Raw genomic sequence first — 12,367 nt, 5'->3', positions numbered from 1 at the left:
TTCCTCCCACAGTCCAAAGATGTGCAGGCTAGGTGGATCGGCCATGCTAAATTGCCCGGAGTGTTCAGGGGTGTGTGGGTTATAGGGGGATGGGGCTGGGTGGAATGCTTCAAGGAGCAGTGTGGACTTAGACCATAAGGGCATAAGACATAGGAGTGGAAGTAAGGCCATTCGGCCCATCGATTCGACTCTGCCATTTAATCATGGTTGATGGACATTTCAACTCCAATTCCCTGCACTCTCCCCGTAGTCCTTGATTCCTTCTGAGATCAAGAATTGATCTATCTCTACCTTGAAGACATTTAATGCCCCAGCCTCCACTGCGCTCCGTGGCAATGAATTCCACAAGCCCACCACTCTCTGGCTGAAGAAATGTCTCCTCATTTCCGTTTTAAAAATACCCCCTCTAATTCTAAGGCTGTGCCCATGGGTCCTCGTCTCCCAGCCTAACGGAAACAACTTCCCAGCGTCCACTCTTTCTAAGCCATAGATTATCTTGTAAGTTTCTATCAGATCTCCCCTCAACCTTCTAAACTCTAATGAATCCCAGGATCCTCAGCCACTCATCATATGTTAGGCCTACCATTCCAGGGGTCATCCGTGTGAATCTCTGCTGGACACGCTCCAGCACCAGAATGTCCTTCCTGAGGTGTGGGGGCCAAAATTGGACACAGTATTCTAAATGGGGCCGAACTAGAGCTTTATAAAGCCTCAGAAGCAGATCACCGCTTTTATATTCCAACCCTCTTGAGATAAACGACATTACATTTGCTTTCTTAATCACAGACTCTACCTGCAAGTTAACCTTTAGAGAATCCTGGACCAACACTCCCAGATCCCTTTGTGCTTCTGCTTTATGAATTTTCTCACCGTTTAGAAGATAATCCATGCCTGGATTCTTTTTTCCAAAGTGCAAAACCTTGCATTTGCTCACATTGAATTTCATCAGCCATTTCCTGGACCACTCTCCTAAACTATCTAAACTTTCCTGCAGCCTCCCCACCTCCTCATTACTACCTGTCTGTCCACCTATCTTCGTATCATTGGCAAACTTTGCCAGAATGCCCCCAGTCCCTTCATCCAGATCATTAATATATAAGGTGAACAGCTGTGGCCCCAACACTGAAGCCTGCGGGACACCACTTGTCACTGGTTGCCATTCTGAAAAAGAGCCTTTTATCCCAACTCTTTGCCTTCTTTCAGACAGCCAATCCTCAATCCAAGCCAGTAGCTCACCTCGAACACCATGGGCCCTCACTTTGCTCAGCAGCCTCCCGTGAGACACCTTTTCAAAGGCCTTTTGGAAGTCTAGATAGATAACATCCACTGGGCTTCCCTGGTCTAACCTACTTGTTACCTCTTCAAAGAATTCTAACAGGTTTGTTAGGCGTGACCTCCCCTTACTAAATCCATGCTGACTTGTCCTAATCTGACCCTGCACTTGCAAGAATTTAGAAATCTCATCCTTAACAATGGATTCTAGCATTTTACCAACAACCGAGGTTAGACTAATCGGCTTATAATTTTCCATCTTTTGTCTTGACCCTTTCTTAAACAAGGGGGTTACAACAGCAATTTTCCAATCATCTGGGACTTTCCCAGACTCCAGTGACTTTTGAAAGATCACAACCAAAGCCTCTGCTATTTCCTCAGGCACTTCCCTCAGAACTCCAGGATGTAGCCCATTGGGGCCAGGAGATTTATCAATTTTTAGACATTTTAGCTTATTTAGCACTTTCTCTTTTGGAACGCCTACCATACTTAACTCTGCCCCCTGACTCTCCTTAATTGTTGGCATTCTACTCGTGCCTTCCAATGTGAAGACTGACGCAAAATACTCATTAAGTTTATGTTATTAAGTGACTTGTTGGGCCAAAGGGCCTGTTTCCACACTGTAGGGAAGGTAATCTAATTTATTTTGTATTTGCAGTCAGCATTTGTAAAGAAAAGACGCATATTCAAAAAAAGGTGAACACCAAATGTCGGGCTCTGAATTCTTTCATTCATACACAACAAAGATTGAAATCTATGAAAAATATCTAACACAATGCACCCGCCAGTAATTATTCTTGATGTGTCATCCACAAGCAAACATGACAACCATTTTACACAAGGTAAGATCCCGGACAGAGCCATTACATAAATGGCCACTTAATCTGTTCTCTACTCATTTCATGAAAGGAAGATATAAGCCAGGAAACAAAGTCAAATCTAAATGCTCTCAATTTCATGCTGTGGAGGTGCCAGTGCTGGACTGGGGTGTACAAAGTCAGAAGTCACATGATACCCAGGAAGAGGCTGCACTCCAAAAGCTTGTGATTTCAAATGAACCTGTCAGACTGTAACCTAGTCTTTTGATTCCAACAGTGGTAAAGCCATTTGAAAATGTACCCGAACACAGATCTTAATTTAAGAATGGTGAAAAATCACAAAAAGCAAGAGATTATTAATATGCAGGCTGATATCTGACGTCAAGAAAATACAATTCAGACAGGAAAGGAAAGTGTGATGGAAAATCTAAAATATCTGCAAGCTGATCAGAGAGACCCAACTTTGCTGGATTTGTAAAGGTTAGATCATGCTGGCTGAGTCTACTTGAATTCCATAAGGTGGTGATTAAAGTAATGTATAAGGAAATGTCTCTGAATGCTATTTATCTAGACTTCCAGGAGATACTTGATATTCTTCATGAATGACTGTCAACTGCAGTTGATGGTCATGGAACTGAAAGTATATTATTGACTAGAAGCATTCATACTAAAGCTATATAAATCCCTGCGCAAACTACCCTTTGAATGCTGAGAGTGATTTTGGGCACCATACCTTAGGAAGGCTAAATTGGCCTTGGGGAGCTGTAGCATTTAGATTAGATTAGATTTGATTCCCTACAGTGTGGAAACAGGCCCTTCAGCCAACAAGTCCACACCACCCCTTGAAGCATCCCACCCAGACCCATCCCCCTATAACCCACACATCCCTGAACACGATGGGCAATTTAGCATGGCCAATCAACCTAGCCTGCGCATCTCTGGACTGTGGGAGGAAACTGGAGCACCTGGAGGAAACCCACACAGACGCAGGGAGAATGTGCAAACTCCACACAGACAGTCGCCCAAGGCTAGAATCGAACCCGGGTCCCTGGCGCTGTGAGGCTGCAGTGCTAACCACTGAGCCACCGTTCTGCCCCATTTATCAGAATGAATTCCAAAGACCAAATTATAAAAAGAGGATACAGAAAAGTAGATAATAAAATGTGAGGCTGGATGAACACAGCAGGCCCAGCAGCATCTCAGGAGCACAAAAGCTGACGTTTCGGGCCTAGACCCTTCATCAGAGAGGGGGATGGGGTGAGGGTTCTGGAATAAACAGGTAGAGAGGGGAGGTGGACCGAAGATGGAGAGAAAAGAAGATAGGTGGAGAGGAGAGTATAGGTGGGGAGGGAGGGAGGGGATATGTCAGTCCGGGGAGGATGGACAGGTCAAGGAGGTGGGTTGAGGGTAATAGGTAGGAAATGGAGGTGCAGCTTGGGGTGGGAGGAAGGGATGGGTGAGAGGAAGAACAGGTTAGGGAGGCGGAGGCAGGCTCGGCTGGTTTTGGGATGCAGTGGGGGGAGGGGAAGAGCTGTGCTGGTTGTGTGGTGCAGTGGGGGGAGGGGACGAACTGGGCTGGTTTTGGGATGCGGTTGGGGAAGGGGAGATTTTGAAGCTGGTGAAGTCCACATTGATACCATTGGGCTGCAGGGTTCCCAAGCGGAATATGAGTTGCTGTTCCTGCAACCTTCAGGTGGCATCATTGTGGCACTGCAGGAGGCCCATGATGGACATGTCATCTAAAGAATGGGAGGGGGAGTGAAAATGGTTCGCGACTGGGTAATTTGAAGTTTTCAATATTTTAAGGCACGAGGGTAGGATGTGTAGTGAAAATTATTTCTGTTAGCTGGTGTGGATAGGACTGGGGAGAGTGTCCAAAAATACGAGTCAGATTTTTCAAGAGTGCAATTAAGAAACATATAAAATGTAGTGGAACCTGGGAACCCACTCTGAAAACTGCAGTTGATACGAGATCAAACAGAGATTGATAAATTCTTCTGAACCAAACTTATCAAACTGTCAAGTGGACTTAGGACACAGTTGTGCTGTAATCACGCTGAGTGTGGTACACGCTCAGAGCTGAATGGCACATTTCAGCCTCCTAAATCCTTAAAGTTAGCCTTTTGAAATTATTGTACTAGTTCTTGGTGTTCAGTATTTTTTGAATTCCAGGTCACACTAAATGTTCTGTGGTGACCACTATTCAAAGATGCCACATCTCCATTTCTTGTGATGGGTCACTCATCATCTCCAAGTCATTTTGCAATGTCTTTCATGTTTCCATGATGCAGTAGGTCACATAGGAGACATACACTCATACATTATATTTATTAACTCAAGACTCCAAATTTATATTTATATTTATATTTGGTTGATTGAAGACTCCATTGAAATAACCTTTGTGTTTTTATCTGTTCATGCTTATCATAAACTGGTGATGTGTAGCACGCTTCAGAAGGTAAGCTTGTCCTTTACGTACTGCAAATATCTAACAAATGTAAATCACTACAAACTCTCCACCTGACCCAGAATTTACATCCTTAACCTCCCAAATATCATTGACATATAGAGCTTCAAAACTTCTATTTGTTTCTACTCTTCTTAATTGAATAATCTATAGCTCTGCATTGCTTGTTCATCCATCAAGTCAGCAACCTCTCCAATATGCCTATAATGTTGTATTGCACAATATTACAACAACTGACATCATCCTAATGCTTAAAGCATCCATGTGCTTTCTCCCTATCGGAGATTTTCTCACTGGGTATCTTGTTTCTGTGTGTCTCTGAGCCACAATGTTCCTGTTTTTTTGACTCCACAATAATTAATGTCTGGAATTTGTTTCTCTCCCCAATCACCCGCTTCAAGTTATTCCGAACAGTAAATGTTCCTTGCAAATGTCAAATATTTAAATGTCTTTAACAAATGATCTGTAAATCGTGTTTTGGTTCTTTTTGTCCTGCAATTATTCTTTGTGAGTGTAATGTTATTGCATCAGACTTCAGGTTGACATATTTACAATTTCAATCAGTGCACACTCCTCCTTTATCAAACACTGGAGATTTTCGACAGAACATTATTTTGCAAAGGGTATGCACGTTACAGACACAACAAATCATTTTGTTGGTAAATGCCAGTCCCTACTCAGCAGCTCCTCATACTTTTGACCCTCAGTCTGTCACAATAGAAATCAAATATTGTCAAAGTGTGGCAGGTGTGTTCTGAAACAATTGCTCTATGCCTTTCTCCACTGAGTTTCCATTCCTCCTCCTCATCGCATTTTCTTTTGCTTCATGTCTCTGCATTGCCTTTGAGACTCTAAAATGCCTGAAATCATAGCTCTGCTTATAAGCAACCTGGTATAAACAGACATTGTATTCGAGGTGCTTCTAAGTGATGTTTGGACAATTACATTAATCCAGATTCTTTTCAGAGCCACAGCATTTAGTTTAGCCAATGATACACAGTTTGAGGCAGCATTTGCTACACTTTGAATGTTTTTTTAAAATTTTCATTACTGTACATAGTACCTGAAAATACAGCCTTGAAACCCAGCAAACTGTTGGTCTCATCGGTCTGGAACTGCAGCCACATTTGATTACTCACACTCACAATGAGGTCAGGAACATCCGTCCCTGTCAAACTGCCAGGGAGAAAATCAGAAAAAAAATAACTGATTAGAACAACCTGACTTCATTCCAAATGTCGGAAAATTAAACCAAAATCAGATCCTAATGGCATCTTAAATGTCATAAAGTGAGGAGTAATTGAAACGTGAAGTTGATGATAATGATGCGATGAACTAATTAAGCCATTATCCGAAAGTGAATAATTCAGCAGTTACCTTTTGTACTCTCTCAACATTTGTGTTTCCCAAGATCCCAACTGAATTCTTAGTGAGATAGTAGGAACTGCCGATGCTGGAGAATCTGAGATAACACAGTGTGAAGCTGGATGAACACAGCAGGCCAAGCAGCATCAGAGGAGCAGGAAAGTTGACATTTCAGGTCGAGACCCTTTCTGAAGAAGGGTCTCACTCAAAACGTCAACTTTCCTGCTCCTCTGATGCTGCTTGGTCTGCTGTGTTCATCCAGCTCCACACCGTGTTATGTCTGAATTCTTAGTGGTACAGATTGCAGTCATTAAACAGTAGCTTTACATTCCTGAAGGGAAGTTCACCAGTTTCTCTTCTTGAAGATTTGGATGGCATTAGCTTGCTGTCCTCAGCATAATGAACAAGTCACCTGAACATCAATCTTGAGAACCTGTGTCATTATCCAGAAGATAAAGCATCTCTTTCAGGTGCAAAAAAGTCACAGAAAAGCTAACTGGAAACTGGCAGAAAACAGGAATTGAAATGAAAATTGTCGTGTTGCCATTCTTGCCTCTATTAATAGCAAACATAAAGTCAGGCAACTGGTGCTGCTAGAGATTCAGTTGGGAACCGTACGCTCTTGCACTTATTATTGTCTTACAAGCCATTTTTACAGTCGACTGAGTGCAACACCCATTGTGGACACCTTGTTGCTGTCAGAACTGGAATGACTAAGTGGCTAAAAGAAATCTATATTTTTAGTGGCTGGAATGAGCAGAATACTCACAAAATTAGATATTTTGGCCCACCACCACCCATGCTTTTTCTGTTCTATGTTGTCAAACCCTTGCAGACCTATTCCTGCACAGAAACCATGCAATGCACTGCTGGCTCAAATACAGAGCTGTCCCTGTATGGGCACCCATTTAGGGCGAGCATGCAGTTCACAACCTCCACTTAAAATGTCAGGGCATTAAAACGGACTGGTCTCTTGCTGAAGCATCACTTTCCCAAACTGGTCAGTCCCTCTTTGTTCCACAGGATGACTCTTCAGAAGTTAACATGGCTCGTAGAGTTGCTGAGATTGCTTTGGGGGCTTCCTGATTCCTTTTGATCCACTTAACCTATACATCACTGGACACTTTGGGCAATTTAGCATGGCCAATCCACCTAACTTGCACATCTTTGGACTGTAGGAGGAAACCGGAGCACCCAGAGAAAACTCACGCAGACATGAGGAGAACATGCAAACTCCACACAGGCAATCACTCAATGCTAGAACTGAGCCCGGGGCCCTGGCACTGTGAGGCAACAGTGCAAAGCAGTGAGCCACCATGTCACCCCCAAAAATGTATTTTGACAAAGGTAAAAGTTGTCATGAACCAGTGCATTTGGGCTGTATTTTAATTTATAGTTCTTTTATAGTTTAGATGATAGTTTAACAAGGAATGTTAAAATGAAGAAATATTCTTTTTACACTTGAGTGGTAATCTGGTAGCTTAATTAGAACTGCTAAACATCAGTTTGTCATAAAGAAATGTTCCAAGCTAATGCTTGTGAACATTTCAGTCTCTTCAGTGTTTCTGCGTCAAAACCCTGGAACTCTACAATCACAGCATTGTTGATCTACTGTCAGCATGTGGACTGCAGTGGTCCAAAAAGGCAGCTCGCTACCATCTTCCCAATTTGGGGTGGGTAATAAATTCTGGCCCAGCCGCCGATACTCACATCCAATGAATGAACAGAGAAAAAAAACACTCAACTTTAAGCATCTTAAAATGATAGTAAAACAAAACTATGTGGAACCATTTACTAATATATTGGTGTATTGCACTCAGTTTCTAGTAAACTGAAAACTTTTAACAAGGTGTCTCTTGGCCCTCTGCCTATTAAAAAAGAAGCTTAATTTCTAGGATCTCTAAAAGCCTGGCAAACAAGAACACTGAGTGGAAAATTTGCATCTTCCTATCCTGTATTCAACAAAGACATTACTTACACATGAAGCACTGTTTTCTGTTCTCCAGGCTGCCCACCATCCCCAACTGTTAATGTGTCGTAGCCTCTTTCCAATTCAAACGCATCAAAAGTCAGCTTAATCACCTATTAGGACAGTAGTTGACATGTTAATAAAGTTATTGACAGCAGCATGAAAAAATAATCAGAGCTGGTTCGTCGTATTAACTGCCAAGGGTAGCTAAGATGCTCCCCACACCAGGATATTAGACACAAAAGATAGCTTACAATGCAAGTGATAGGTGACCTGTCCACTGGCTGCAATGATAGTGAGCGTCCTATCTCACTTCTTTCAGGGAAAGCCCACGCATCAATGTGTCACTTGAGGCATTTAACTGGACACTGGTGTGCCAACCCTGGCATCAAGAATCCCATGGTAGAAATCCCATATGCCAAGAGTAGACTGCCAATGGCTCTATTGCACGACAATGCCACTGAGGAGGCAGTGGCTAGCACCCGTATAATACTGCCCGAGGACTAGCTTTGTCATTGGAACTCTGGCCATCAGGAAGTGATGGAGTTATGATGTCAGTAGTAAGGGCAAAGAGGTGTCCTGCACACCCCCAACTCCTAAAGCAGGGATAGTGGGAACTGCCGATGCTACAGAATCTGAGATAATAAGGTGTAGAGCTGGATGAACACAGCAGGACAAGCAGCATCAGAGTAGCAGGAAGGCTGATGTTCTGGGTTCAGACCCGAGTCTTGCTTTCTTGCTTTCAAAAAATATTCACTGCTGCATTAAAAACTTGTAAATTGTTGCAGTTGGATTGTACAACTGAGAATGGATTTAACAAAAAAGAAAATCACTTTCATCAGAGTATCTAGTCTACAGAGGGGGGATATCATAGAAACATAAAACATTCTGAAAGGAGTTTGCTTCCACTGGCAGGTGAAACTCAAACCCAGGGGCACCACCTCAAAATAAAGTGGAGCAGATTCAAGACTGAATTGAGGAGGAATTGCTTCACCAAAATGGTTGTGAATCTGAGGAATTCTCTGCCCAATGAAGCAGCTGAATGTTTTTGAGGCAAAGATAGATAAATTTGTGAACAGTGAAGGAATTAAGGGTTATGGTGAGCCAGCAGGTAAGTTGAGTCCACAAAAAGAAAAGCCATGATCTTATTGAATGGCAGAGCAGGTTTGACTATCCAGATGGTCTACCCTTGCTCCTATTTGTTATGTTCTTATGAGAAGTCTCGTGGTCTCCATGGCAAGAACTTTACCCCTTTCCTTGTGCAGTGGATTCTAGCATTCTCCAATGGAATTCTTCTCACAGAGCCGCACTAATGTTATCAAGTTGGTCAAATAGCCATTCACATTAATTAATTCTCACAGACAGCCAACCAGGAAATGTAAAAGCACTAAAAACAAAACACCATTCGGTAAATTTTACACAGAGCAACACAAAAATTGCAGAACACAGACTGGATAGAGACAGAAGCTGAAATTTTATGAAAAGCTGTAAAATCTATCTTAAAATAATCTAATAACTAAACTTGAAGATTTGTTTTATAATTTGATGGGATGCGGTCATCGCAGGCAAGTATGCCCATTCATAACTTGCCCTGAAGTAAGTGGTTTGCTGGGCAGTTTCAGAGGGAAGCTTGTTGTCTGTTTGGAATTATTGGTAGGCCAAATTAGGTAAATTTAATTTCCTAAAAGACGCTATTGGACTGTTTGGATTGTTACAAAAAGCAATGATTATTTTATAAGTCAGCATTACAGAAAATGGCTTATATTCCAGGTTAATAAAATGTGAGGCTGGATGAACACAACAGGCCCAGCAGCATCTCAGAAGCACAAAAGCTGACGTTTCGGGCCTAGACCCCTCACCAGAGAGGGGGATGGGGAGAGGGAACTGGAATAAATAGGGAGAGAGGGTGAGGCGGACTGAAGATAGAGAGAAAAGAAGATAGGTGGAGAGGAGAGTATAGGTGGGGAGGTAGGGAGGGGATAGGTCAGTCCAGGGAAGACAGACAGGTCAAGAAGGTGGGATGAGGTTAGTAGGTGGGAAATGGAGGTGCGGCTTGGGGTGGGAGGAGGGGATGGGTGAGAGGAAGAACAGGTTAGGGAGGCAGAGACAGGCTGGACTGGTTTTGGGATGCAGTGGGGGGAGGGGAAGAGCTGGGCTGGTTGTGTGGTGCAGTGGGGGGAGGGGATGAACTGGGCTGGTTTTGGGATGTGGTGGGGGAAGGGGAGATTTTGAAGCTGGTGAAGTCCACATTGATACCATTGGGCTGCAGGGTTCCCAAGCGGAATATGAGTTGCTGTTCCTGCAACCTTCGGGTGGCATCATTGTGGCACTGCAGGAGGCCCATGATGGACATGTCATCTAAAGAATGGGAGGGGGATTGGAAATGGTTCGCGACTGGGAGGTGCAGTTGTTTATTGTGAACCGAGCGGAGATGTTCTGCAAAGCGGTCCCCAAGCCTCCGCTTGGTTTCCCCAATGTAGAGGAGGCCATACCGGGTACAATGGATACAGTATACCACATTGGCAGATGTGCAGGTGAAACTCTGCTTAATATGGAAAGTCATCTTGGGGCCTGGGATAGGGGTGAGGGAGGAGGTGTGGGGGCAAGTGTAGCATTTCCTGTGGTTGCAGGGGAAGGTGCCGGGTGTGGTGGGGTTGGAGGGCAGTGTGGAGCCAACAAGGGAGTCACAGAGAGAGTGGTCTCTCCGGAAAGCAGACAAGGGTGGGGATGGAAAAATGTCTTGGGTGGTGGGGTCGGATTGTAGATGGCGGAAGTGTCGGAGGATGATGCGTTGTATCCAGAGGTTGGTGGGGTGGTGTGTGAGAATGAGGGGAATCCTCTTTAGGCGTTTGTGGCGGGGGCGGGGTGTGAGGGATGTGTTGCGGGAAATGCGGGAGACGCGGTCAAGGGCGTTCTCGACCACTGTTGGGGGAAAGTTGCGGTCCTTGAAGAACTTGATGGAAGTGAATAGAAATTCAACCAACTGCTGTCGTTCCCAGAGTATCGATGTAGGATTGCTGACCCAGTGAAATCACCACTGTGCCAACGCCTCCCCAGTTGATGTTTAACAACACCGCACAAGTGTAAAATTGCTATTCCAGGTTCAGATCTGTTATCCAGTAACTGGTCACTCTCAAAAGCCCCATTATACCTTTTGAATAAGGCAGAACCTTTTACAGCATTGCACTGATTGCTGGCTCTTGAAGAAGAGGGTTCAAAGAGTAGGCTCTGGCAAAGCAGTAAATGACAAACTGTAACTTCTCTGTTGACCTGTCTTATGCACAGTTGAGGCCAGTTTCAAAGAATTAATCATGGAAATCGGTATCAGAAACTCTGGAAAAATATGAGTCAAACAGTAAATAAAGGATGCAAAAGCTCCATTTGTGCTGAGTATAATTTGTGCTTAATTTATTTTTTCTTTATTCATTCACAGGACGAGAGTGTCACTTGCTGGGCCAGCATTTATTGCCCTACCCTAATTGCCCAGAGGGCACATATGAGTCAACCACACTGTTGTGGAGTTACATGTCGGGCAGACCAGGTAAGGATGGAAGTTTCCTTCCCTAAAGGACATTAGTAAACCAGATTTGTTTTTCAAAGTTATCATTAGATTCTTAATTTCAGATATTTATTGAATTCAAGTTCTACCGTGGCACGTATCAAATCTAGGTCCTTAGAATGTTATCTGGGTCTCTGGATTAACAGTCCAGTGATAGTGCCACTAGGCCATTGCCTCCCCAGAATTATATGATCTTTTCAATGGTTTAGATAATTTCTGAAAATGTGAGATGAAGAAAGATCACATCCTGGTGGAAATTCCAGGTTGCTGAAAGGACCACTGAATCTGATGTTACTATATTGATATTGATTTTAGATACTGTAGTTTAGACCTACCATTTCACAAAGCACTTATGGGAACGTTTTCTCTTACATTCAAAATTACAAAAGCAACTGTAATTTGTACGACCTTTCCCCTACTCATTCAACTTGCTCCAAGCTCCCTCTTTAATTGGAGGAAGAGGAGGTCACCATGTCTATCTCAAGGCACTAGCATCCTAATGATCAATAAGCAGCAGTCAGTCTCACAGAACTGAATTTGTGCATAGATTTCGTGACTTTTGGCTAATGATTGGCCCAGCCAGGAATGCTCCTGAGACTTGTTAATGATACTGGGCATGAACTTCTAGGACTCCTGGGCCTAGACAGGAAACAAAGCACAAGGAGAGCAGATATTTCAGGAAAATAAGCTGCGATGTGAGCGCCAGATCATTGATATCTATAAACACTTCCAATGAATGAAGAAACTCTTGTGAAGCCACAAAACACGTTGGTTGAGAAATAATTTGCAGTTGATTACTCGTAAGACCTAGAGATAGTGCAAACAGTTGCATTTTTAATGACTTAATTGATGAAGATAAATATTTCACAATGATATATAAAAAAAAACAATTAGGTGCTACTAAGTGGACTGAATTT

At 43.3% G+C, this 12,367-nt stretch overlaps 1 protein-coding gene across 1 annotated transcript in view; it reads right to left on the bottom strand.

Annotated features, from left to right (window-relative positions):
• The window catches only part of csmd2 (CUB and Sushi multiple domains 2), a 1,700,996-nt gene that overhangs the window by 498,584 nt on the left and 1,190,045 nt on the right, over positions 1 to 12,367 (bottom strand). Inside the window, exons 11-12 of the mRNA XM_048558072.2 lie at positions 7,901 to 8,004; positions 5,621 to 5,733 (exon numbers count right to left, since the gene is read on the bottom strand). Of these exons, the coding sequence (XP_048414029.2) occupies positions 5,621 to 5,733; positions 7,901 to 8,004 (217 nt within the window). The remainder of the gene's footprint in view (positions 1 to 5,620; positions 5,734 to 7,900; positions 8,005 to 12,367) is intronic.

The sequence above is a fragment of the Stegostoma tigrinum genome, chromosome 24 (assembly GCF_030684315.1).
Source record: "Stegostoma tigrinum isolate sSteTig4 chromosome 24, sSteTig4.hap1, whole genome shotgun sequence".
NCBI classification, from domain to species: Eukaryota; Metazoa; Chordata; class Chondrichthyes; order Orectolobiformes; family Stegostomatidae; genus Stegostoma; species Stegostoma tigrinum.
This window is presented reverse-complemented; position numbering and strand designations above follow the sequence as displayed.